Source organism: Dendropsophus ebraccatus, chromosome 10, assembly GCF_027789765.1.
Source record: "Dendropsophus ebraccatus isolate aDenEbr1 chromosome 10, aDenEbr1.pat, whole genome shotgun sequence".
In the NCBI taxonomy this organism is placed as follows: Eukaryota; Metazoa; Chordata; class Amphibia; order Anura; family Hylidae; genus Dendropsophus; species Dendropsophus ebraccatus.
The window spans coordinates 68,245,212-68,272,274 of record NC_091463.1 but is presented as its reverse complement, the minus strand read 5'-3'; the positions used below and the strand labels follow the sequence as shown (position 1 = coordinate 68,272,274).

The following is a 27,063-nucleotide window of genomic DNA, read 5'->3' as shown; positions in this document are numbered from 1 at the left end:
AGTGCAGCTAAAATGCTTCAAGAGTACCTGTCATAAAGGCCGCTGACCCGATTGGCGGTAAATTCCACTCTGTAGCCACATTTGGGTATCTATGGATATGACCACACTCTGGTTGTGGCGTGATCGTATTCATGGATGCCCGACCTTCCGGCCACAGAGCGGAATTCACTGCCAATTGAGTCAGCGGCCTTTGTGACAGGCATGTTTTCATTTATTATGTAACTGGGGATGACATATTGAGATATTATAGAGATAATACTGCCTCCTTTCGGTCCTTTCACATGTCACGATCTTTGGCTGTCCGTGGGCACAAATGATCGCTAATCAGTAAGATCGGTGCTCATTTGCAGTGCTTTTACATGGCACAATTAATCGAGTAGCTGGGCAGCACAAAAAATCCTTGTATTGTTTGTGCCACCATGAAATCAAACAGCACAGATATGCATATATCCGTGCTGTCAGTTTCCAGATCACACAATCAGTGCATACATACCTTCTCTCCTGTGTGATCCAGTATCTGCTCTCTGTGTCTCTCTTCCTTCTCTCTGGCAGCTGCTGTCTTCAGGACACCCCCACCTTATCCAGCTGTCAATCATTCTGGAGGAGGCAATACAGAAGATACAGCGGCGGCCAGAGAGAAGGACGGGCGATTGGGATGCCAGATCACACAGCAGTGCAGAAGATATATATGCAAGCCGAGAGGCACTGGTGTCAGCCATGGGTGTGAGGTGCAGCGCTCTTTTTCTTCCCTGAACCATATATATGCAAGGCTTGTGTGATCTGGGAACTGACAGTATGGATATATGCATATTGTTTCTCTTTGCTACAGGCCATATGTCTCCTGTTTACGCATGTGGGGCCTACAGTGTTAAAATTTTGAGGATCTGGTGTTTTCCTGCTCCTTACTAGCAATGCTTCTGACTGATAATGGGTATATGGGCTGATCTGGGTATGCTATCCAGTAGTCAGTGATCACATTGTTGCCATGACAGAGGCAGGAAGCTTTAGGGCTCCTGCTGAGCTATGTACACGACACCTGCTGAGTACTGTATACACAGAGACTGGGAATGCAGAGATGGTAATAACCACCTCTGCCATCGCTGGCAGTCGTCTCTCCTTTTTTGCAGATTCGGGGATGTACTGGCAGAGCTCCTTGTGGACTGGTCAGAAGATGTTAGTCAGTAGGCAGTACACATGCGGTTAAGAAACATAACTCATTTCCAACACTTTTTCTTTCCAAAAGTAGAAAAATCTCGGCACTCACGTCTTGCTGCAATTCCGTTTTTATTTATATGAACATAGGACGACAAATAAATAAATAAGGATTTGCAGCTAGACGTGAGTGCCAAGATTTTTCTACTTTTGGATATTACTTTACCTACGAGCACCATGGTACGAGTGGAGTGCAGACTTTATTTACTTTCTCTTTCCAATTACTCTTACATTATACTTACCATTAGGTTTAAATTCTTTGACATAGTTACTGGGGAACCAGCCCGTTCTGCCATTCAGTGATCCTTCCCACCAGCCTCCATCTACTACTTTGGTGACATGGATAGTGTCACCTTTGGAAAATGACAATTCATCTTCATTTTGCTGCTTGAAACTAAACTTTGCTTTCACGACTAACTGAATACTGCCATTTCCTGTCATGTCCTGAAAAAGATTAATTTTATATGTAAATATACTCTCAGAATTCACCAGACAGGGGCAGAAGAAATGTATACATGTCAGCACAGGTCGCCCAATAAGTCCCTGCCCCCAGTTACGACACTATATGATTCCATACTAATAAGTCACCATTTCTGCTTATTTTATTCTATTTTTCTTATATTCTATTTTTCTTATTAGTGAAATTAGAAAATAATACAGCTGTGTATCTGTCAGGTCTTCTTTGTTGCCTATCCTGTCTATCCTACCAAACCCATGGTATTTAATGGCCCCGTTTTCACGTCCATAATGTGGACTGCATATTGCGGTCCGGATCGCTAGGGTAATGATGTGTGAATGTAGTGCTCCGTGAAGCACGGACCACTACAGATGCACATTCGTAGTGCAGGCCGCGGTCGCGGGTCCGTGTTTGCGGGCTGCACTACGGGTGTGTGAATATAGCCTAAGAGTCCTGATTCCCTATCTCCTTACACAAAAAAAGCCTGCGAGTCCTGCTCCTCAAGGCATCACCCAGAGAAACTCTGAGAGTCCTGTTGTCACTGCCCAATCACAAAAAGACCCTGAAAGTCCTGCATCCTCATCTCCTCACACAGAAAAAGCCTGAGAGTCCTGTTTCCTCACCCACTCACAGAGAAAGCCTGGGACAGCAGTTTCTGCCCACTCACAGAGAAAGCCTGAGAGTCCTGCTCCCCTACCCACTCACAGAGAAAGAGTGACAGTCCAGCTCCCCTACCCACTCACAGAGAAAGCCTGAGAGCCCTGCCGCCCCTGCCCACTCCCAAAAAAAAGCCAGAGAGTCCTGCTCCCCCACCCACAGAGAAAGCCAGAGACTCCTGCTCCCCCACCCACTCACAGAGAAAGCCTGAGAGGCCTGTTCTCCCACTCACTCACTCACTCACTCAAAGAGAAAGCCAGAGAGTCCTGCTCCCCCACCCACTCACAGAGAAAGACTGAAAGCCCTGTTCTCCCACTCACTCACTCACTCACTCACTCACTCACAGAGAAAGCCAGAGAGTCCCCCACCCACTCACAGTGGCAGTTTTTTAGTTTTTGTTCAGAAAGAACTTACAATTAACTCTGTGGATAGGGGAACCAGGACTCCTCACAGCCATATACATTAGAACACTACATGAAAATGCCGAATCAAATAATAAAAAATATATATTTATCCACAAATAGTATTGAGCCTTGTTTCTTGCACATTAGGAAAAGATCTACTTTAATCTCTTTGATTGCTAAGACATGAACCAAGAGCTGCATGAGTTGCCTCCTGTGATATGTAGGAAACACTGTGGTCACTGGTGGCTGTGTTACCGCAACTAAAAAAATAGAGATGGACTATGAAATGAAATGTTAACAATTTATTATTTTGATGTATCAAACTCCTTCAAAGTGCCTGTAATGCTCATAAGCAAAGACGTACCATAGGTTTTGACTGCCTCCGTAGCACTCGTGCTGAGCTATCTGTTCCCTGAGTGTTTATATGGGAGGACGCTATGGAGCTATGCGACTGAGAAGCTCTTCGAGAGCATGGCCTCTTCAATGACTCTTCTGTCAAACACATAGATACAAATATAAAGAAGAATCAGGAATAATCAATAAAAAAAACACTGAATATTAACTAAATAAATAATAATAATACATATTAGGATATCATATTTATATATCATATATTATTATTATTATTATTGTTTTTTTGCAGACCAAAAAAAAGAGAAAAAAAAGGAATGCCACAAATATAAATGTGAAGAAAACTAAATGCAGATATTACTACAGTTTAGGGAGATGTGGGTGAAGATGGTACCGTAAAACATGTGACTGTAGGATCATATTGCACACACAATTTACTTGTAATAGTAACCTGTTAAATACATAGTTCTGCACAGTAGCAGTGTAAATAACGCAATGGAATATTTTGCATCAAGAATATTTGCACAGTCCCCTCCCCCCCTTCTCCCCCACCCTTTTTTTTTTTGTGTGTTTTTTCATTATCCCGGTGTTTTGTGTCGTCTTGTGTTTAGTGCCCCTTGTGGTCAGTTTATTTACTTATTGGTATGAACAGTGTCGGACTGGAGTGCCTTGGCCCACCAGGGGAAATCATTCTTAGGGCCCACCCTTCAGCCACCATACTTATCTATGGTAACATTAATAAGGGTCCAGTTACACGGCGTGATTTGGGGCAGTATGGGGCTGCAAACTATTGCTAATCAGCAGGGCAGGAATACACAGAGATGTGCGGCCGACAGCAATGATTTTTACAGCCGCACAAAAGATCAAATCAGCCGACTATGGGGCATTTGCTTGTCAGCTGATCTCTGACACTTTTACATGGGGCTTCCTAGGAGCGCTTGTTACCTATAATTGGCCGGTGTAATTGGGCTATAAGACAATTTCCTTTGTATGATAACGCTGTATACTTAGATACAAAAGTCATACAGCTACCAATGACACCAGTATATAAAGAGCAAATATCCCCACACATATTACCGCCATACTATTACTGACCAGATCCTGTATACTGAGACTGATTTTACCAATAATACCATTATATAGGCGGGAAATATTATCACCATACATATTACCGCCACAATTACCGCCATACTGTTACTGACCAGATCCTGTATACTGAGAGTGATATTACTAATAATACCAGTATATCAGAGGGAAATATTATCACCATACATATTACCGCCATACTGTTACTGACCAAATCCTGTATAATACCAGTATACAAGGGCAAAATATTACCGCCACACCACAACCAATACCATCCCTATATTGTTACTGACCAAATCTAGTATACTAAGACCAATAAAACACAGTACCGGATTACAAGCAACAAATACCACCACATACTGACTAATACCACCACATACTGACTAACACCACCACTGCTACTGAATAAGATTCACTGTACACAGATCACCATCACCTCATCCAGTCATATAGAGGTAGACACAGCTCTACACAGGCTCTATACACCATATACATTACAGTGCAAATATATCAGGTGACTCACAGGGGACGTCTTCTCTGATCGGAGTTCTTCCCTTTTCATCTTCTCCATCCGTCCTGGGCCATAATGAGAACTTCTATGAGCCACGAATCCACAGAATCTGCCAGACAGACATATTAGGCTCCTCACTATGTCACCATCCTCATCTCTCTACAAACTGCACATCTGTATTGGCCCTTGTACGCCCTCATATATATATTCCTTACAGTATATGGTCCCCCCTCTGTTGTCCCCCTTATAAATGGCACCCCATATTGTCCATCCCCCATATAGGTACCCCCCTTATGCTGTCCATCCCCATATATATAGCACCCTCAAGTTGTCCTTCTTCAATATAGATATCCTCATGTCCATTCACCCCATATGGCCCCCTCATGTTGTCGATTCCTCAGTAATAGCCCCCTCATGTTGTCCATTGCCCCCTATAGCCCCCTCATGTTGTCCAACCCCCCATAGCCCCCTCATGTTTTCCATCTCCCCATAGCCCCCTCATGTTGTCCATCCCCCCCATAGCCTTCTCATGTTTTCCATTCCCACTATAGCCCTCTCATGTTGTCCATCCCCCCCTATAGCCCCCTCATGTTGTCCACCCCCCCTATAGCCCCCTCATGTTGTCCATCCCCCCATATAGCCCCCTCATGTTGTCCATTTCCCCCCTATAGCCCCCTCATGTTGTCCATTTCCCCCCTATAGCCCCCTCATGTTGTCCATTTCCCCCCTATAGCCCCCTCATGTTGTCCATCTCCCCCCTATAGCCCCCTCATGTTGTCCATCTCCCCCCCTATAGCCCCCTCATGTTGTCCATCTCCCCCCTATAGCCCTCTCATGTTGTCCATCTCCCCCTATAGCCCTCTCATGTTGTCCATCCCCCCTATAGCCCCTCATGTTGTCCATCTCCCCCTATAGCCCTCTCATGTTGTCCATCCCCCCTATAGCCCCTCATGTTGGCCATCCCCCCTATAGCCCCCTCATGTTGTCCATCTCTCCCCCACCCCCCTCATGTTGTCCATCTCTCCCCCACCCCCCTCATGTTGTCCATCTCTCCCCCACCCCCCTCATGTTGTCCATCTCTCCCCCATGTTGTCCATCTCTCCCCCATGTTGTCCATCTCCCCTTCATGTTGTCCATCTCCCCTTCATGTTGTCCATCTCCCCCCCCCATGTTGTCCATCTCCCCCCCCCATGTTGTCCATCTCTCCCCTCCCCATGTTGTCCATCTCCCCCCCCCCATGTTGTCTATCTCTGCCCCCTCATGTTGTCCATCTCCCCCCCCCCCATGTTGTCTATCTCTGCCCCCTCATGTTGTCCATCTCTCCCCCCCCCCATGTTGTTCATCTCTCCCCCTGGTCCCCCATGTTGTCTATCTCTCCCCCTGGTCCCCCATGTTGTCCATCTCTCCCCCTGGTCCCCCATGTTGTCCATCTCTCCCCCTGGTCCCCCATGTTGTCCATCTCTGCCCCCTCATGTTGTCCATCTCTCCCCCTGGTCCCCCATGTTGTCCATCTCTCCCCCTGGTCCCCCATGTTGTCCATCTCTACCCCTGGTCCCCCATGTTGTCCATCTCTCCCCCTGGTCCCCCATGTTGTCCATCTCTCCCCCTGGTCCCCCATGTTGTCCATCTCTCCCCCTGGTCCCCCATGTTGTCCATCTCTTCCCCCTCATGTTGTCCATCTCTCCTCCCCATGTTGTCCATCTCTCCCTCACCCACCTCATGTTGTCCATCTCTCCCCCACCCCCCTCATGTTGTCCATCTCTCCCCTCCCCTCATGTTGTCCATCTCTCCCCCACCCCCCTCATGTTGTCCATCTCCCCCCCACCCCCCTCATGTTGTCCATCTCCCCCCCACCCCCCTCATGTTGTCCATCTCCCCCCTATGATAAAAAAAAACAAAACCGAAACTCAACTCACCTGTCAACACGCTCCCCCGTCGTTGGTCTCTTCTTCTCTGTTCCCCGACAGACGAGCAGCTCCTGGTCCCGGACAGCGCCATCAACACTGAGCTCCGTGCGCGCCGCAGCGGCTGGGACTTCCGGTATGCGCTACGTGAACCGGAAGTCCTAGCAGCCGCACCGCGCACAGAGCTCAGTGGTGATGACGCTGCCGGGACCAGCAGCTGCTCATTTGTCGGGGCGGCGGCGGCGGCAGCACCCTTGTGATCGCAAGCTTGCGATCACAAGGAAGGGAAGGTGCCGGCGGCTGAGTGGGCCCCCCAGGAGCACGGGGGCCCCCGATGCGGGGGGACCGTGCTCCCTGAGGGGCCTACTCCTGCTTGGGGCCCACCGGGGGTTTCCCCGGTCCCCCGGTGGCCCAGTCCGCCCCTGGGTATGAACATATTCTTTAATTTTTGTGATGATATGTTGGTAGGTTAATCAGCTTTATTACTTTCATAGTTCTGCTTTGTTTGTAATCTCTTTATTGTATAACGTTGATATTTCCTGTGACTTATGCTGACCTTGTTTTGTGGTCTGACAATTTTTGTTTTCTGTTAAAATCTTTTGCAAAAAAAAAAAAAAAAGAATATTTGCACAGTTGCTAATTTTGGAGAAAGATCCCCAATTCTGCCCTATTTTCCCATGAGTTGTTTCCTTTGGCAGCAGAAGCATTTAAATAATACAGCAGGCCGACTCAGGCAATTCATTGTCTTTGCTGTCAGTAGGGGGCGCTGACTCTCATTAGAGAAATTAGTGGTGTGGAGACTTATTTTCCATGCAATGATCCATGGGAAGAAGGTCTGCAAATTGACTCCTCTCCAGAAGAAGCTTTTTCAGGGGTCCTCACCCATACCTGTACAGAGCAGGCTAATGGTTGGGTACTGCAGAATAGAGGATAGTGCAGGACTATAGATGTGTAGCATTACAATTTGCGCCATGTTTAAGTTGAATTTTGAACTTTATTTGTAATACATGGTATAAGCAATGTTACCATTCTATATGTATGAGTATAGTAGTATGCCGTAGCTATGTGTAACCAGTGCAGTCAGAAAAGTTGCCATCCATCAGACTCAGGGAGCGACATTGGGATGGATGAGTAAGTAGAGCTACGCACACATCCATACTGTCCATGGCAGAGTTGGCGTCAGCAACGCCAGAGCCTCCAGCTCCTGGGGGGAGAGAGGCCAACTCACCCACTATCCACCTAAGCTCCAGTAATGGGACAACAGAGGACTGGACTGTGTGGGATGCCAGGTGAGTATGGGTCTTTATTTGTTTTTATATTACAGAGAAGAGATGCCTACCTGAGGGCATAGTATAAGATTTATTCAGTAACAGTATGGTAGTAATCACAGTAATCACACTACTACGATTGCTTCCTGCACCGCACCACAGATGCCATTGGAGTGCCGGTTGATCTTTGATCATTGTGTAATCACAGTGGTTAAGGTGTTTAGCAGTATTGGTAATACTGATCTTGGTATACTGGATTTGCCAACAAATTACCCACTAAACACTGCTGCAACCAATGAAAACCCACAGTACAAGGTGACATGCCCTGCAGGTTTTACCCTAGCATGCCAGCTATTTTTGCAGGTTTCGCCACTGCTTTTAATTGTTGCAGTGCAAAGCAGCAAGAGTCCTGGTGAGATTACAGAAGGTGCCTAGCTCCTATCCATCTATACAATATAGATGGATATAGGTATATCCAAGAGAGAAGCACATCCAAGGCTTGATAACATGTGGCGGGTGCAGGCGGGCATACCACCCTGAACAGAGGTCCAGAGTCACTGGAAAGTCACCGTAGCACATCATGTTGGTGAAATAGAAAAGTGGTCTATGCCCTCAAAGTCCGGTGGATTATAAAATCTTGCCGTTAGCAGGGGGGAAATTGATTACAAGTACTAACTTGTGCCTGCGGTGAGGGATGGGACCGGCCTCGGGACCTCTGCCAGGCTCCAGGATCTCTGAAGCTGATAGACTGGTTGCTAAGCCAGTCAGTGACTGGAGCAGGGCGCCGCTCAAGTCACTGATTGGCTGATTGGCTAGTCCATCAGCCAGGACAGACTCCCTGCCCCCCCCCCCCCCCCCCCGAGTTGTGACATCATCACAACTCAGGGGAAAATGCCTTCTGGTGGTGGCCCCAAGCCAGTCCGGTGGTGGCCCCGAGGTGAGTTGGTGACAGATATTGCAGCCACATCCGATGTAGTATATTTAGTCTATTTTTGTTGTTATTGTCTATAAATCAGGTAATATGTCCAAATTCTTAAACTATGTTATACTGGTATTACATAATGTATTACAAAGCCTGGAAAGAAAAATAACTTGGTAAATTATATTTGGTATATGTTTAATCTAAGGTATGAAGATCAGCTTGCTGCCACATAAAGCATGTGTAGCTCTGTGCAGAGTCCTCTCTTACCTCCGGGAGCTCTGCAGGGTGTTACTCTTACCTTCAGTAGCTCTGTTGACAGCAGTAAGTGTGTTCAGTATCTTAGGGAAGTTCTCGCCAGCGTAAAGGTCATGTGCCTCAAATAGCTGTGGGAAAAGCACAATCCCCACATATCAGTCTATCATTTCAGGATATACCTGTTTATTTTTACCCATATCGTAACCTTAAAATTGCTGAAACCACAAGTAATCCATCAATCTAAACCTATGCCGTATGCCATTTACACGTTCTAGAACTTTTCAGAAATATTTCAGATATTTGCCTAAAGACATTGCAGGTAATTGTGTGTAATCTGTCAATCCAGTGCTCCTAATAGGATCTGACCTCCACTGCTCACCGCAGGAGCGGCCTGGTGCGAGGGGGCTACATGAAGCCTGATAACCCTGATTAGAGGAGGTTGTGCCATCTCTGGACTGGTCAGAGCACCCTAAAAGAGAAGTAAGGCATAGCTGACTGTAGAGAAGACCTTCTGCAGCTAATCGGCTCTAATAAAGAACACAAACAGACATTGGAGGAGAGGAGAAGGATTATACCATAGTAGAGGTAATTATTCTGCTGGGCTTTCCGTAAGTCATAAAAACTTAAAGGGAATATGTCAGCTGCAATTCTGGTTCCCATCTGCTGACATTTTTAGGTCAAGGAGACACATGGTATCTTTCATCTACCTGTCTGTGTTTCCATAACATTAATAAAAAATACTTTTGTTCTCCGGTGCAAAAAGTCAAAGATGGCTGCTTAAAGGGGTATTCTCATCTAAACTTATGCCCCATCTACATTATCCACAAGATAGGGCACAACTAAGACATTGCAGAGGGTCCACTTGCTGAAGTCCTTGTCAAATGGAACTGTGGACTACGCATGTGCGCCACCACCCCATTCATTTACCAGAGGAATGAAGCTTTGAGCTATCTTTGGGGACACTACTGATAATAAATGAAGCAGTGGCGTGCTTGTATGGCCCACCATTCAGATTTCGTGGTCCCCGTTCTCAAAAGCATGTATAGAGGGGGGAAGCATTCAATCTTTTAGTTCTGCCCTATTTTATGTGGATACTGTGGATAGGGCATTATTTGTCCTCCTCCACCCTTGGCCCTGCTTGGTGCTCAGCATCACTTTTCCAGTTATCCTGTTCTATGTCTGTATCCAGTCCAGAGACAAATGCAGCACTGGTGAAAGTATAATTTACTTGTGAAATACAGCTGCTGTGTCTATATGCAACAGGATAAGGTGAGCACCTATGATTTGTTCCTAGCAAAGTGGATGCACCACCTATGGAAATACTATCCATAGAAGTCTCTTCTTGTATTTTTGTAAAGTTTATTACACAGCTGCAGGACAGATCTCTTCTGAGTAAGGCTATGTCCACACGTCGTAAGAGAACGGCCAGTCTCTGAAAAGATCATCCCGGACGATACTGCAGTAACGGCCGGATGATCTTTGCAGCCGCAGAGTTGTGATGCGCGTGCATCCGTGCGAGCCTGCATCAGAACTCTCCACTGCACGCTACGGAGCGAGCGGCGGCCGCTGGCTCCACAATGTGCACTGACATGGTTTACTGCGGCCGTTACTCACTGAATAGCGGCCGCAGCAAACTGAGATGTCAGTTTTCTACGGCGCCACAAGAGATCCCGGCCGGAGAATATACCATGTGTACACGCTCCAGCCGCAGCTCCATAGAAGACTAGGCAACTTCTCTTTTTGGAAAAAGTATGGCCGTTGTTGCCGATTGCAACAACGGCCGTACTCTTACAAAAAGATACGTTGTATGAACATAGGCTAATACTGTAAAAAATTTTATAGCACAATGGGTCACTGTTTAGTTATAACCTTCCACTGGGTAAAGATGAAGGAGTATGTAAACCCCAAGTAAGCAACAGATGAACATCCTGAATATATTCTTTTTTTTCAGACTTTTTACTCATTTGATACTTCATTGGACTTTGGACTGGAACGAGAACAAACTGGTGACAAATATATAAAAAAAAAAAGAAAGATAAAGAATATTCTGCAGCAACATGCCAGAACTAGAGATAATCAGCCAGACAAAATATACCGCCATTCCATATCATACACATTCCTGACAAGCCACAACAGCTTGTCATCTATAACCAATAGGAAAACAAATAAAAGATGCGGGGTTTTTTTGGCAACAGTCATGTTTTTTTAGCGTTATATTTGTTAATACTGTACATATAGCAATTTGGCAGAATATAAGGGACTAAGGCTTTCTGAATCAGGACTGCTGCCAGGATAGCAGTGAAGAAGTTTAAGACCAAGAGATTTTAAAAATGAATAATTGTTGTTCTCGGAAAAAGTGATCAAAACTTTATGGTGGACTACTGTAAAGAAAATCTCCCGAAACCCTTAAAAGGTCAGTGGTGCCACTATATTTGGCCAGCCAGGCAATCCAGAATTTAGATTACATGTGGCCCGCCATGGCTACTATATAAGAGACTATGGGGGAAGGCTGGCTACTATATAAGAGACTATGAGGGAGGGCTGGCTACTATATAAGAGACTATGAGGGAGGGCTGGCTACTATATAAGAGACTATGGGGGAAGGCTGGCTTCTATATAAGTGACTATGGGGGAGGGCTGGCTACTATATAAGAGACTATGGGGGAGGGCTGGCTACTATATAAGAGACTATGGGGGAGGGCTGGCTACTACATGAGACTAAGGGGGAGGGCTGGCTACTATATAAGAGACTTTGGGTGAGGGCTGGATACTATATGAGACTATTGGGGGAGGGCTGGCTACTATATGAGACTATGGGGAGGGCTGGCTACTATATGAGACTATTGGGGAGGGCTGGCTACTATATAAGAGACTATGGGGGAGGGCTGGCTACTATATTGGACACTTGGGGGGGGGGGCCTGGCTACTATTTGGGCACTATTAGAAGGGCTGACTAATATGGGGGGCAATTTTGGTTGGGTTGGCTACTACATGGGGTAATATTGGTTGGGTTGGCTACTACATGGGGTAATATTGGGTGGGTTGGCTACTACATGGAGGAATATGGGGAGGGCTGTCTACTATATAAGGGACTATGGGGGAGGGCTGGCTACTATATGAGACTATTGGGGAGGGCTGGCTACTATATTAGAGACTATGGGGGAGGGCTGGCTATTATATTAGAGACTATTGGGGGCTGGCTACTATATGGGACACTTGGGGGGCTGGCTACTATATTAGAGACTATTGGGGGCTGGCTACTATATGGGACACTTGGGGGGCTGGCTACTATTTGGGCACTATTAGGAGGGCTGTCTAATATGGGGGGTAATTTTGGTTGGGTTGGTTACTACATGGGGTAATATTGTTTGGGTTGGCTACTACATGGGGGAATATTGGGGGGGTGGCTATTACATGGGTTTGGGTTTATTCATATCATAGCAATTTATTATGTCATTTATCATAGTGCACAGCGCTGAGGGACGCACACCACTGACAGTGCCAGGACCGCTGCATGCGCTCTTCAATAATTATCAAGGTTGGCCCGCGACTTTATCCAATTTTTTTATTTTGTCCCACTGTGTATTTGAGTTTGACACCCCTGTTTTACATGTTATTCAGAATTTAAAAAATCATTATTTTTGGGGTGTGTAACCAATTGTCTGCATTTTTAGTGATTTTTTTTAGGAAAATTTGCTTTGGTTTAAGAGTGGATTTGGATTACAAGCGCGGTCCCAGAACGAATTATGCTCATAATCCAAGGCACCACTGTTTGCCAAACTTGGCTGTTTGGCAAACCTGTGGCTCCAGGAACATAAACAGTGAATGGCCTGAGGCAGTTGACTCCCTTTATTGTCAAGTATTGGCACCAGGTTACTGCAACGCACACCTCCTATTTAAGTTCACAGGATAGGCCCAGAAAACCCCTTTAGCTTCACACATACCATAACGCAGCAGATTTGATGGTGCACATCGACAGCAGATCCGCAGCAGATTTGTTCTAAATAACTGAACACAGCATCAAATCTGCACCATGAAATCTGCTTCGGATCCTGTAGGTGTGAACGCACCCTTAATGTTAGGTTTGGCCACCGATTACAGTTGGTTCTGGAGGTCTTGCTAAAGAACACTTTCTGATTAGCTTATTGGCAGGGGACCCTTTTATCAAGTAGGCACTGTCCAAAACTGAGAGCCCCTTTCAGAAACATCTTAGGGCCCTCCCCTTGATCTTTTTGCATTCAGTATACATACAGTAAGTCATAAGTGACCTAAGCTAGTTTAAGCATGCATGGTCTTCTAATGTTACCTGCAATCCAATTGTAAACCAGCTTCATGCATAATAGAAAGGTAAGTGATAGCTAAACTCACCTCGACACGGAGAGAGCTACATGCTCTTAGGAATTCTCGGATGTTTTCAAGGCAGTCGGCTTCACTTTTCGGTTCTACAACAAACTTCAAGACATAGGAAAAATGGATGATTACAAATAATTGCTTTACTACCAGATAGCTATCATTGCAGAGATGTCTAGATGGATAGCGAGATAGATAGCGAGATAGATAGATAGATAGATAGATAGATAGATAGATAGATAGATAGATAGATAGATAGAATACAGTGTATTAACCCAAGAAGATACATGTCACAATCAGTTTACTAAAAACTAATGGTCCAATGAATGGCAGCTGCACCCTTGTACTGAATGATATAAAAATAACGTTAGGCTTCCATGGTTCCCTTGGTATCAGTGATACCACCAGTTACAAACTACTTATTATAAAGGCCTTACTAACTTATTATATAGGTCTCTATTTTTCGTATTTGCAAATACAACACGTGTATGTGCATATGGTTGATAAAGAGGTTTTTCAGTGTGAAAAATCACAAAATAATTCAAGTTTTGATGGGGCTGGGTAAAGCCAGAAATGGCTTGTCCCTTCTATATAGGAGCATTGTTAACACAACCACTAGAGGGAATGGGGCATGGGTGAGGTAGAAAAAGGTGTTCGGTCCCCTATCTGAGGTAGGTTGGCAGAATATATGGAAGAACATAGACAGTGCTTCTCCGAGTGAGTCCCATAGGTTAACACAGTTTCGAATTTTGCAGTACAGTTACTATTCCCCAAAACAGCTTTATGAAATGGGGGTCCGGGAATCGTCAGAATGCCCTAGGTGTGGGGAAATGGAGGCTGATATGGGAAATATTGGCGTGCTGGATTGCAAAAGGAGCTTACGATGCTCAGAGTCGGTTATTGTTGGTTTAATGAATATTCTATGTTATATATGGCTGAATATGTGGCAATGTATTGCTGGAATTGTATTGTCTCTAAATAATTTTTCTCTATATGTGATGCTTGTATAACGGTACCCTTACTGGGCTGTTTTGTACTAAACTTTATTTTATGAAAAAGATGAAAAAAATAAAGGAATAAAAAAAAAGGTCTCCAGGAACAAATAATTATATAAGGTAACTTACAGTATCCTATACATCACCTGATATATGTACTGTTATATCTCTGATTGTGGAAGCTAGAAGTATTGGGGACGAATGAGGTCTCACTTCCATGTGGATTATAGGGAAAGTATGTGACCACAGAACACATACATTTTAAGAAACCAAGAAAGGAAGTATTTACAGAGACCAGTGTTAGGTCAGATAATACGTGTCAAACATACTAACCTCGTATTACATCTGTGCACTACAATCTGAAATCCATGTGGGCTATGAGTTGGCGTACATTACTATTAGAACCAGGGCCGTATTAACAACTGCTGCTGCCCTAGGCACTAAACCTGAAGACGCCCCATCTTCACACACAGATTGGCCTTACCAGACCTGACCAATACCACCATACCCCCCACCCCCCTGGAAAAGACACCAGATTTACTGGCAAGTCTGAACAGGAGGTGGGAGACTAAAAAAATAAAAACAAAAAAAATAGTTTTTTCCTTCCCCTGCTCCCTGGTGCTGCCCCCCTGCAAGGTGCTGCCCTAGGCACCGGACCACGGGTGCCTAGTGGTAAATACGGCCCTGATTAGAACTACTATAGTAAAACCTAGGGGGTGCGGGAGGACATGTCTCCCCTGTAAAATCCCAGACACCCAGAAGCATTTAAAGGAGCAGTCAGTTGTTTTCATTGGTCTGATTAGTTTAGACTAGAGATGAGCGGACCTCAAGCACACTTGGGTTCATCCGAAACTAACTGTGCGCCATTTGATTGCTGGTGGCTGAAGAAATTGGATTCAGTCCTTGTGAGTCTTGGAAAACATGGATACAGTCTATGGGGGAGATTTATCAAACATGGTGTAAAGTGAAACTGTCTCAGTTGCCCCTAGCAACCAATCAGATTCCACCTTTCATTCCTCACAGACTTTTGGAAAATGAAAGGTGGAATCTGATTGGTTGCTAGGGGCAACTGAGACAGTTTCACTTTACACCATGTGTGATAAATCTCCCCCCCCCTATGGCTATATGCTTTTCTTCCAGGCAGCATCCAACTTCTTCGGCCAATGGCAATTAAATGGCGCATGGTCTGGTCTCCTCTCTAGGTTAGACTCTTATAATACGGAACTGCCTTAAGTAACTCTTATATATTCTTTAAAGGAGTCTTTCAGCCTTAAAACAATTAAAAAGGTTGTCCAGCGAAAATCTTTTTCTTTCAAATCAAGTGGTGTCAGAAAGTTATACAGATTTGTAATTTACTTCTATTTAAAAACCTTAAGTCTTCCCGTACTTATCAGCTGCTGTATGTACTGCATGAAATATTTTATTTTCATTCAGACACTGTGCTCTCTGCTGACATCTCTGGCCAAGACAGGAACTTTCCAGAGAAGGAGAGGTTTTCTATGTTTTCTGACTCGACCAGAGGTAGCAGCAGAGAGCACTGTGTCTGAATGAAAATAAAACAAAATTTCCTGCAGGACAAACAGCGGCTGATAAGTACGGGAAGACTTGAGATCTTTAAATAGAAGTAAATTACAAATCTATATAACTTTCTGAAACCAGTGGATTTGAAAGAAAAAGATTTTCACTGGACAACCCCTTTAAGGCTTATCCTTAGGACAGCCCATCTATATTCTGTCACAGACTACTATACTCATTCCTTCTGATGGCTTTCCATGCATTATCCTTCTGTTAGTGCAAGGCACTTGTCCCATAAAAATAAATGGGACAATGCTGTAGTACTTTCCATTGTTTAAGAATAAATACATTAATTTATATTCTGATATACACACACAGGAAAAGATCATGAATAAGTTCGGCATTACAGCTTTTTTCACACTTGATGGCATGTATGGCACCGTATGCGGTATTTTTCTTGGAATTAAAGAGATTCCAGCATGGCAGATCCTAGACAGACCCTACATTAAAGCGACCCTGTACCCGCAATCTACCCACCACAAATCACTTGTACCTTTGGTTAGCGGCTTTTAATCCAAGATCTGTTCTGGGGTCCGTTCGGCAGGTGATGCAGTTATTGTCCTAAAAAACAACTTTTAAACTTGCAGCCCTGTGTCAAATTGGAGTGGCCTAGAGTGTGTGTGATCAAACATTGCACTGCCACCTCCGTCCCTTCTCATCATTAGGAATGCCCTGGGCAGGATTTTACCTATTCATCACCTGTCTGAACACTGCACATGTGCTGGATCGTTAAGGCACCTGTGCAGTGTTCACAGAAGTGATGAAAAGAAAAAATACTGCCCAGGGCATTCCTAATGATGAAAAGGATGGGGAGGAGGGACGGAGAGGCGGCACAAGGCTTTAGCATACACACAGTAGACCACGCCAGTTTGACATAGGGCTGCAAGTTTAAAAGTTTTTTAGGACAATAACTACATTACCTGCCGAAGGGATCCCAGGACAGATCTTGGATTAAAAGCAGCTATCCGAAGGTACAAGCGGTTTGGGGGGGACAGATTGTGGTTATAGAATTGCTTAAAAGTGATCCATTGTTGCACATGTGAAAGCAAAGGGACACTCGGATGAATAGCAATGTCTTTTTGGCATAAAACGGCATAAGATTATAGGTTTGTATAAACTCGGGAATTCAGTTCAGAGTGTATAGTAACAGCATAAATATTCCAATGTACACATACATTGTACATATATATTAGTTATAATATATAATACATATATATACACATATAATATATAATACATTGTAATATAGATGTGCTCTATTGCTCTGCTGAGTATTCCAGGCATTTTATCTTGGAAATCGCTGATTTTATCGGACATTAAACATGAGCTTTGCAGGCAACACCACTATGGAAATGGCAAATTTTACTGTGTTAGTGATCTAAGCTCAACACACTATAAAATATCTGTGAACATAAAAGAATTCCCAATTATATCAATTGAAGATCAGTATATGAAGATGGATTACTGAACCAACTTGGGAATTCAGAGTAACTAGAAGCTAGTTCCACACTCTGTATCCTCATCTATTAGTGACTACTATGCACGTCTCTCTCTATTACATATAAAGACAGTATATTGATTTCAATTAGATCCCTGTAATGCTTCTATTCCCCTGAGGTGGCGCTGCAGGAAACTGAACACCTATAATGGGTTTGTCTGAAACACAGGCATCAAACTCATGTCCCCCCCCCCACCCCACCCACCATCAAAACTACATTTCCCATTATGCCTGGACAGCCAAATCTTAAGCTTCGGCTGTGCAGACATGATGGGAGTTGTAGTTTTGCAACAGCTGGAGGGATGCAAGTTTGACCCCCTGCTCTTAGAAATTTCAGATGATTGCTAAAGGTCCCAAAAAGGAAAGACCCTGTTAAAGAAAGGCACTGTTTAGGGCATGAAAAGTTTACATTTTTTTCTTACTTCGCCAGTGACAACAAAGAATAAAGCTATAACCCAGCTTTTTTAGACTCCTGAATGACAAACCTGTTTATGCAGAAATAAAAGAATGGGGATGTATGGCTTCATAAGCCTGAAAAAGCTGGGTGATCATCCCTGTAGGGCAGGGGTAGGGAACCGTGGCTCTCCGGCTGTTGCAAAACTACAACTCCCATCATGCCCGGACAGCCAAAGCTGAAGCTTTAGCTTTGACTGTCCGGGCATGATGGGAGTTGTAGTATTGCAACACCCAGAGAGCCAAGGTTCCCTACCCCTGCTGTAGGGGCTGTAATAGCAATCATAGAAATAGATTAAACTAGGAATAAGTAGAGTGCAACAATGTTTATTTGATCTTTTAGGCAGAAGCGCCCTATAAACGTCCTCACTATTGCCTGCACATTACATTTGTATACATTACAGTATACAGCACAGAGCTCAGGCAGCTGGGTTCCTTAGATTTATGACCTATCCCTTTCAATATGACACAATCCATAAAGACTATACAGAATAAATAGCAAGTAAAGAGCAAAGAGAGTTTCCTAGGAATCATCCACTGACCTTGCCTGTAGAATTGAGTGGGACCAGAAGAGCCTTCAGTGCAGCCAACTACAGTATATACATCCACTGACAGGAAGAGAAAGCAAACTGGGTTGGAAAATTCCCCTGACCAATAAGAAAGTCCTAGAGAAGTCACCAATGACAGCTTCTCTCCAGCTACCAATGACTGCCAGTCTTCTATCTGCAGCTTCAGGAAGGAGGTACAGTCAAGTAACACAAGATGATACATTGTATCACTGAGAGTGCAAAACATTACAGAAAGTATCACTGGGTATAAATAAACAGAACTCTTGTGTCATGTCAGCTTGTAGCTGCAGTGTTCTAGCTGGTTGTGGGAGGACAAGTCTCAGCAAGCAACTATATCACCTACAAGAGCATGCTGAGATCTGTAGTTCTGCAGCTCCATAACTTTCTCCATGGGATTCACCTACATGCCAATAATTCAGCTAGAAATGAATGAGTGATGTTTAACCTTTTCCTGTCCACATATACTAGTACACAGTACTTTGGGGGCAACAACACTGTGAAAACTGCACCATGGAAGACACAAAAAGGGGAATTCTCTGTGGCTCCTTTTTAACCCTTTGAGGACCAGGCCCAAAATGACCCAGTGGTCCGCGCAAATTTTCATTTTTGCATTTTGTTTTTTTTCCTCCTTCCCTTCTAAGAGCTCCAGCACTTTTAGTTTTCTATCAACAGGGCCATGTGAAGGATTGTTTTTTACAGGAATAGTTGTAATTTGTAATGGCGTCTTTTATTCTACCGTAAAATGTATGATGGAACCCCAAAATTATTATTTATGAAGATATAAATAGGTGAAATTGTAAAAAAGAATGCAATATGGTAACTTTTGGGGGGTTCCTGTGTCTACGTAAGGTACTATATGGTAAAGGCGACATGATACCATTACTCTATAGGTCAGTCCGAACACAACCATATGCAGGTTTACACAGATTCTCTAATGTTATATTATTTTTAATAAAATCCTTTTTTTTTTTGCTATCAATTGTTAATAAAATGGGCCTATTGTGACGCTTATAACGGTTTTGTTTTTTCACCTACAGGGCTGTATAGGGTGCAGTTTTTTCTGCCATGATCTCTAGTTTTTATTAATACCATGTTTGTGAAGATCGGACGTCTTCATCACTTTTTATAAATTTTTTTAATATATAATGTAACAAAAAAAAACGGTACTCCGCGCACTTTTTTCCCTCTTTTCGTGTACACTGCTCGGCGTTAGTGATGACGCTTGTTATATTTTAATAGATCGGACAATTACGCACACTATGGTATATTATATGTTTATTTATTTATTTTTATATATTTTATTTATATAATGGGAAAGGGGGGGGGGGTGATTTAAACTTTTATTGGGGGAGGGGCTTTGGGGTAGTGTAATAATGTTTTTTACTTTTTTATATTTACACATTTTAAGTCACTTTAGGGGACTTTTACACACACTTGTGTGATTATTCACACTGATCACTGCTATGCCATAGCCATAGCATTGATCAGTGTGATAGGCGATCTACTCATTGAGCCTGCCTGTGCAGGCTCAGTGAGCAGATCACTGATCGGACCGCACGGAGGCAGGAAAGAGACCTCCAGGGCCCGAAACAGCGTTCAGGACCCCCGCAGTCACACTGCGGGGATCCTGATCGTTAAGTGACAGAGGACTCCCCCTGTCACTTACACTTAAAAGTGACTCTGTACCCACAATCTGTCCCCCCTAAACCACTTGTACCTTCGGATAGCTGCTTTTAATCCAAGATCTGTCCTGGGGTCCGTTCGGCAGGTGATGCAGTCATTGTTTTAAAAACGACTTTAATCCAGCAGCGCTGTGTCTAACAGCCAGGGCTTACATTTGTATATGCATTAGGCTGGCACAACCTCTCTGTCCTTCCTCCCCACCCTCCTCATGATTAGGAATGCTCCAGGCAGATTGCTTCCTATTCGTCAGCTGTGTATGTAGGAGTTTATTTTATTTTATTGTTTTACACACCAGCCATCGGCTACACATCACTATTACACGTAGCAATGCGTGCCAAGCGATTTTAGGTCTGGATCTAAAGAAATGATTAGCCGATGATCGTTTCATCAGCTGATCGTTGTCTCTATTACACAGAGTGATAATCGGCCGATTATTGCTCCTGTAATTGGGCCTTATAGGGAATCTATCAGCTCCTGGGGCCTACCTGAGGTGCTGACAGTGTGCTGTAGCTGGCAGCCCTCAGTAGGCAGTTTATGTCTGAAAGAAACACTCAGGTATAATGTAATCCCTTCTACCTAATGTGTTGAAGCTGTGGTCTAGGGGGAACTCACCTGTCTAGAGACCTGCCAGCAGTTCATTTTCTGGTTCAAATCCCCTGATGGAAATTAATTTTTTTTTTCTCATTATTGTATCATTTTTAAGGCTATGTTCACACACAGTATATTTGCTCAGTATTTTGCAACCAAAACCAGGAGTGGATTGAGAACACAGAAAGGCTATGTTCTCACACTTTTGAAATTGAGTGGATGGCTGCCATTTAATAGCAAATAATTACTGTTATTTTAAAACAACATCCAATATTTGCCATTAAATGAAGGCCATCCGCTCAATTTCAACAGTGTGAGAACATATCCTTTCCGTGTTCTCAATCCACTCCTGGTTTTGGTTGCAAAATACTGACCAAAATACTGAGCAAAAATACTGTGTGTGAACATAGCCTTAAAAATGATACAGTAATGAGAAAAAAAAAGACATTAATTTAATTTCCATCAGGAGATTCGAACCAGAGAGTGAACTGCCGGCAGGTCTCTAGACAGGTGAGTTACCCCCTAGACCACAGCTCTAACATGTTAGGGAGGAGAGATTTAATTATACCTGAGTGTTTCTTTCAGACATAAACTGCCTACAGAGGACTGATCGAGCAGGAGGCCGGGCAGCATTGATTATTCATGAAGAGGGAGGAGGATGCATGTCAAGTGTGGCACGAACAACAGCTCTGTGACATAAGATTGTACATAATCCGCTGCACGGAAAATTACCGAAAAGACACCATGCTCACTGGGGGACTGCCAGCTACAGCACACTGTCAGCACCTCAGGTAGTGCCCAGGAGCTGAAAGATTCCCTTTAAGGCTCATGTAACACACAGATATCTGACCAATTTATCTGACAAGTTTTTAAGGCCAAAGCCAGGAATGGATATGTAAAGAGGATTTAAGTCTGTTCCGGGCTTTGGCTTCAATGATCTGTCAGATAATCTGTATGTGCAATAGGACCCTAAAGGTGGCCACACACCTTTAACAACTGATGGTCGAACGATCGTCCAGATGTCAGTAATTTCTTCCCTCCAGCCCCTTTCCTCCCCATACACACGAACGTTCGTCACAGTTGAGTGATTCTTTGTTCTCTATGGGGAGGGTTAAGGCACAACCAGAGTTCTAATGGTGGCTTATTTCTCGTGGAACAAAGTGATTTCCATTTCACCTGACCCCTATTGCCACCAACATCATCTGTCGGTGGTCAATTGGGAGAGCCCTACACGTGGCAGTATGGCCAACAAAAGTATATGGGGACCTATAGGCTGGTTTGTTTTTTTGCACCATGCTTTTTACATTTTATTGGGACCATTTTGGCATAGATGGCACTTTTTTATTGCTTATAATTCAATTTTTTTGCGACGTGATGTCACCAAAAATTAAATATTCCAGCACTGGGTATTTGGCTTTTTGGTGATCTACTAGTAAGACCTGCCTCTAGCAGTAATAGTAGATCTACAATGACCTTGTAGGCCTTGAAGGCCTCTGGCTACCATGGTAACTGATGCTAAGCACCCAGTGACTGCATTGTGGGGATGCCAATCGGAGGTCTGACATGACAGAAATGCTACTGATCGTGGCATTTAGGGGGTTAAATGACTGCTGATGATCAGCTTTATCACTGGTGTCACATCTGCTATCATGGAACAGTCAATGATGCACTCTTGGCTGGTTTGCCCCCTTTCCACCAAGCTTTATTGGTAAATCTTAAAAAAGATCGAACCTTGACCACACTCAGGTTCTTCTGAACCCGACTGCTCTGCATTTGATTACCGGTGGCTGAAGCAGTTGGATTCAGCCCTAGGGAGTCCAGAAAAAGATAAAAAAGTTTGTGGCAGTCTTAATGTTGCATCCAACTTCTGCGCCCACCGGTAATCAAATGCTAAACGTTTGGGTTCGGAGGAAACTGAGCATGCTTGAGGTATGCTCATCTCTAGTTAATCTCTTTTTGTGTATAGGAAAAGATCATCACAGCTAGAGAAGTAAGGAAAAGTTGCCTGTAAATATGCTTGAGTCAAATCACTTGGCATTTGAATAAGAGTGGCTGATGAAGTTCGATGGAGCCCTAGAGAGTCCTGGAAAACACAACTATAGGCTGTATCCATGTTTTCCAGGACTCCCTAGTGCTGCATCCAATATCCATGCGGGGAGTTCCGTGCACAAGCCCTATTCTAATTCAATATAGCTTGTGCACGTAGCTTACCCTATGTGGATGTATCCATGGTTAGCCGGTCTTCTGGCGGCAGGAGCGACCACACACCAATTGGGAAAACCTGCATAATAACAACATGTACTGTATGCTTTAATGCAACTCTACCCTATTGTTACTGTATAATCCCCTACAGTTTAGTGTCCGCCCATGAATGTGCAAAATAACAGTACAGGATGGTAACCATGTATATATCAAGGTGCTCTCCTCATCAGACCTGATCTTACTCTTATGGTCCTTTTACACGGAGCGATTATCGTTCGAATTTTCACCATAACGATCGCATTTGAGCGATAATCGGCCCAGTAAACACAGCGAATGATCAAACGACGAACGATGAATCGTTCATCGTAATCTTTCAACAAGTTCTCAAAATCATTGTTGGTCGTTCACTGAAAAATGCGCAGATCGCTTCGTGTAAACAGTCTTTTAACACCCTATGTGTGAGATAGGCATTAAGCGATCGCAATAACGATTTTTTCAAACGCTATATCGTTCCATCCAAACGCTGATCGATATAAAAAACACATGGTTACTTCGAAATCGTTAATCGTTCGATTGGGCGAATTATCGCTCCCTGTAAAAGGACCGCTAGAAGTAGATAGAAAGCAGCCCCAAGTTATGCCACAATTCAACTCAAAAGACCCAATTAGTTGACAGGCGGCATAGTTTGATATAATAAAGAGAATTTGGGGGTGCCGTCTTGTATTTGCTGATCACTCATATGTGCAAACTGTACTGAACAACTCCTGCAACCCCAGCTGCAAATGGCCCCATTCTAGCAGCTGCAGGAAGGGATCCAACAGTGTATATAGATGAGGAATGTGCAGGCGGGGCCCTCCCTGTCACAGCGGAGGTGGAGCTGAGCTCCGGATTTCAGAACATGAGTTTAATCAAACACCATGTGGCTTTGTGTAAAATCTAACTTCCTCCTTTCTGCAAATGCACATTGTCCTCCTCTCAGTATAACGCTTTATAGGTGATGAATATTACAGATCTATAGCTTATGGATCCATGGTACAGCGCACAAAACCCGCTCTTATTTCTGTCTACTGTAGGTATGCCCCAGTACAGGCTATATAACATGGGTATTCCAGGTGCTTCTAGGGCAGGGGTAGGGAACCTTGGCTCTCCAGCTGTTGCAGAACTACAACTCCAATCATGCCTGGACAGCCAATGGCAGCCATACATCAAATGACCCCTTTAATTTTATTTAATTTTTTTAGAAACATGGCTATTGCACTAAACATGTTTCATAGCATATGTTGCAGGAAGTACACGGTAGCATCCAATATTGCATTGTAAAGTGTTCTTCTCAAAGAAAATGGCCACTTATGCATAATGGTTGATAGACGTATAATCCATCAGATGAAATCTAGTCTGGATAAAGGGGATGGTCTTGTTACAGAGGTGGTCTTTCCTATGTCCATTCACATTGTAGTCTAATGGAACACACCCATTGATCTCTAAGGACAAACCATGTGGGAAAGTGAACTAATACCCGCCTGCAGCTCAAGTTACAACATCAACATAAGAGTCAATGACAAAGCCGGAGAATAGTTAGTTCTCTGTTACCGGAGCCAAATTTCTCATAAAATATCCCCCCCCCCCATATATGTTCCTCACTAAACCAGTGAAGTATCCGAGATGATTCTGCCACTTGACTAATGGTAGAAATGTACTTGCAGATAAAAGGAGACGTCCCGTCCCTTGAAAAATCTGGAGTGGGTTTAGGAATGTGTCCTTATTGGGTTAATACTTGCATCAACACAGTTCTCACAGCTCACTACAAGCTTCCTGACTGTTCCTGCCATGGGCAATACACTAAACATGTATGTGACACAGTACAACACACTGGGCTTAAAGGGACACTAACCTCTATATAGGTTAGTATATATACTTCAGAAAATGCATTGTTCTCTGATCTCTCCTATATCTCTTATCACTCCTACGTCTCTGATCTCTCCTATATCTCTGATCACTCCTATATCTCTGATCACTCCTATGTCTCTGATCACTCCTATGTCTCTGATCACTCCTATATCTCTGATCACTCCTATGTCTCTTATCTCTCCTATATCTCTGATCACTCCTATGTCTCTTATCGCTCCTATATCTCTGATCGCTACTATATCTCTGATCACTCCTATATCTCTTATTACTTCTATATCTCTGATTACTCCTATATGTCTTATCACTCCTATGTCTCTGATCACTCCTATATCTCCGATCTCACCTGTATCTTTGATCTCACCTATATCTCTGATCACTCCTATATCTCTGATCTCTCCTATACTGTATCTCTTATCACTCCTATATCTCTGATCACTCCTATACTGTATCTCTGATCACTCCTATGTCTCTGATCTCACCAATATCTCTGTTCCTACACTTGTGTGAAGAATATTAGAAACTTTTATAAACTTTTTTAATGTTCTCATTGCACAAAATTCAGTCAGTGCCTTATAACTTGTATAACCCCCAGTATTGTCTGCCATGTTGAGAGTTGTAGCTCCCCCAGTGCACAGTGCAGCCTGCAGACCTTCCCTACCCAGGAGGGGGACTACTTAGCCACTATCTACACAGATCAGGGCGTTTCCCTCTCGCTTGGAGCCTCATATCTCAGCAATAACTATCAGAAAGCTGATCTAAATAGCACAATCATGTCAGCTTGGGGTTTAACCCTATGCTTACCTTGTCCACAGAGCCCGGCAGCAGCCTGTTCATCAGCTTGCACAGCACCACCCCATCCTTTAAGGAGCCCTTTAAGAAGTCTATGGGGTCGCAGATGTTCTTCTTGGGGGAGTTTAGGACCCCCAGGGAGATGAGCCAGGTGACAGTCTGCTCCTCCGGGTTCATGGCTGTGCTGCAGGGACTGGAGCAGTGTAATGTACCCACATCCTGATTACATCTCAGGCTTCTTCCTTTTTCTGTGCACAGGAAGCTGCTGGTTATGTCAGTCACTGGTGTGTTCTGCCTGAGACTTGGGTGACTCCTGGGAGGTTCTGGCTGGGAGCACATAAACCACCCACCAGCACACACTTCTCACTCCTCTAGCTTTAGCTGTATCTGAGCCTAGGAGAGCTGGGTGGTGACTAATATGTTCACTCAGCTTTCCTAGAACTCTGAATATCAACCCCAATGAGCTGTGCAGAGATACTGGACATCATATGGGATGATATGCAAGGCTGTACTTACACTACTGCCCTGGACACTTGGACTGAACCCCCCCCCCTCCCCCAATAGCTCCATACCACCATACTACAAGTGCCAGAATTATTTCATGCAGTTACCTGCAGATTTAAATTAATGCAGAGTGAAATTAATCACAAATCTGCAAGAATTTTGCATCAGATTTGATCCACATGGAAGGGAAAAATTTATTATGTTTATATATATATATATATATATATATATATATATATATATATATATATATATATAGTCATTGGGCACAGGTCTATGAATGCCTAATGGCAAGTACACTCCTGCTTATATGGTGCCTGGGAAGGTGGTGAGTGACATGTGGGTACCTTAAAGGGGTTGTCCAGTGAAAATCTTTTTCTTTTAAATCAACTGGTTTCAAAAAGTTATATAGATTTGTAATTTACTTTTATTTAAAAAATCTTAAGGCTTCCTATTCTTATCAGCTGCTGCATGTCCTGCAGGAAATGTTTTCTTTTCAGTCTGACACAGTGCTCTCTGCTGACATCTCTGGCTGAGACAGGAACTGTCCAGAGCAGAAGAGGTTTTCTATGGGGATTTGCTGCTGCTCTGGACAGTTCCTGTCTGAGACATAGGTGGCAGCAGAGAGCACTGTGTCAGACTGAAAAAATATATATATTTCCTGCAGGACATACAGCGTCTGATAAGTATGGCAAAAATTGAGATTTTTACATAGAAGTAAATCACAAATGTATATAACTTTTTGAAACCAGTTGATTTGAAAGAAAAAGATTTTCGCTAGATAACCCGTTTAATGATGGCCATATTGGCTACCGAGCTCTCTCAGGATCAGGATTTATATGATATACCGGTGGCTGAAGAAGTTCGATGCAGCTTAAGGGTACGTTCACACGTACCGACTTGCAGAGGAAATCTCGATGTC

The 27,063-nt window shown here is 43.8% G+C and overlaps 1 protein-coding gene across 3 annotated transcripts in view; it reads right to left on the bottom strand.

The window, feature by feature from the left end:
* ARHGEF6 (Rac/Cdc42 guanine nucleotide exchange factor 6) overlaps positions 1 to 25,909 on the bottom strand; it is a 100,654-nt gene extending 74,745 nt beyond the window's left edge. Inside the window, exons 1-5 of one of the 3 annotated variants that reach the window (XM_069943112.1) lie at positions 25,650 to 25,909; positions 13,396 to 13,479; positions 9,071 to 9,155; positions 3,095 to 3,222; positions 1,455 to 1,656 (exon numbers count right to left, since the gene is read on the bottom strand). In XM_069943112.1, coding sequence (XP_069799213.1) covers positions 1,455 to 1,656; positions 3,095 to 3,222; positions 9,071 to 9,155; positions 13,396 to 13,479; positions 25,650 to 25,814 — 664 coding nt within the window. In that variant the 5' untranslated portion in view covers positions 25,815 to 25,909. Of the gene's footprint in view, positions 1 to 1,454; positions 1,657 to 3,094; positions 3,223 to 4,690; positions 4,788 to 6,594; positions 6,668 to 9,070; positions 9,156 to 13,395; positions 13,480 to 25,649 lie in introns of those variants that run through there. The other 2 variants (XM_069943110.1, XM_069943111.1) reach the window with 2 other exon arrangements.
* Between the last annotated feature and the right edge of the window lie 1,154 nt (positions 25,910 to 27,063).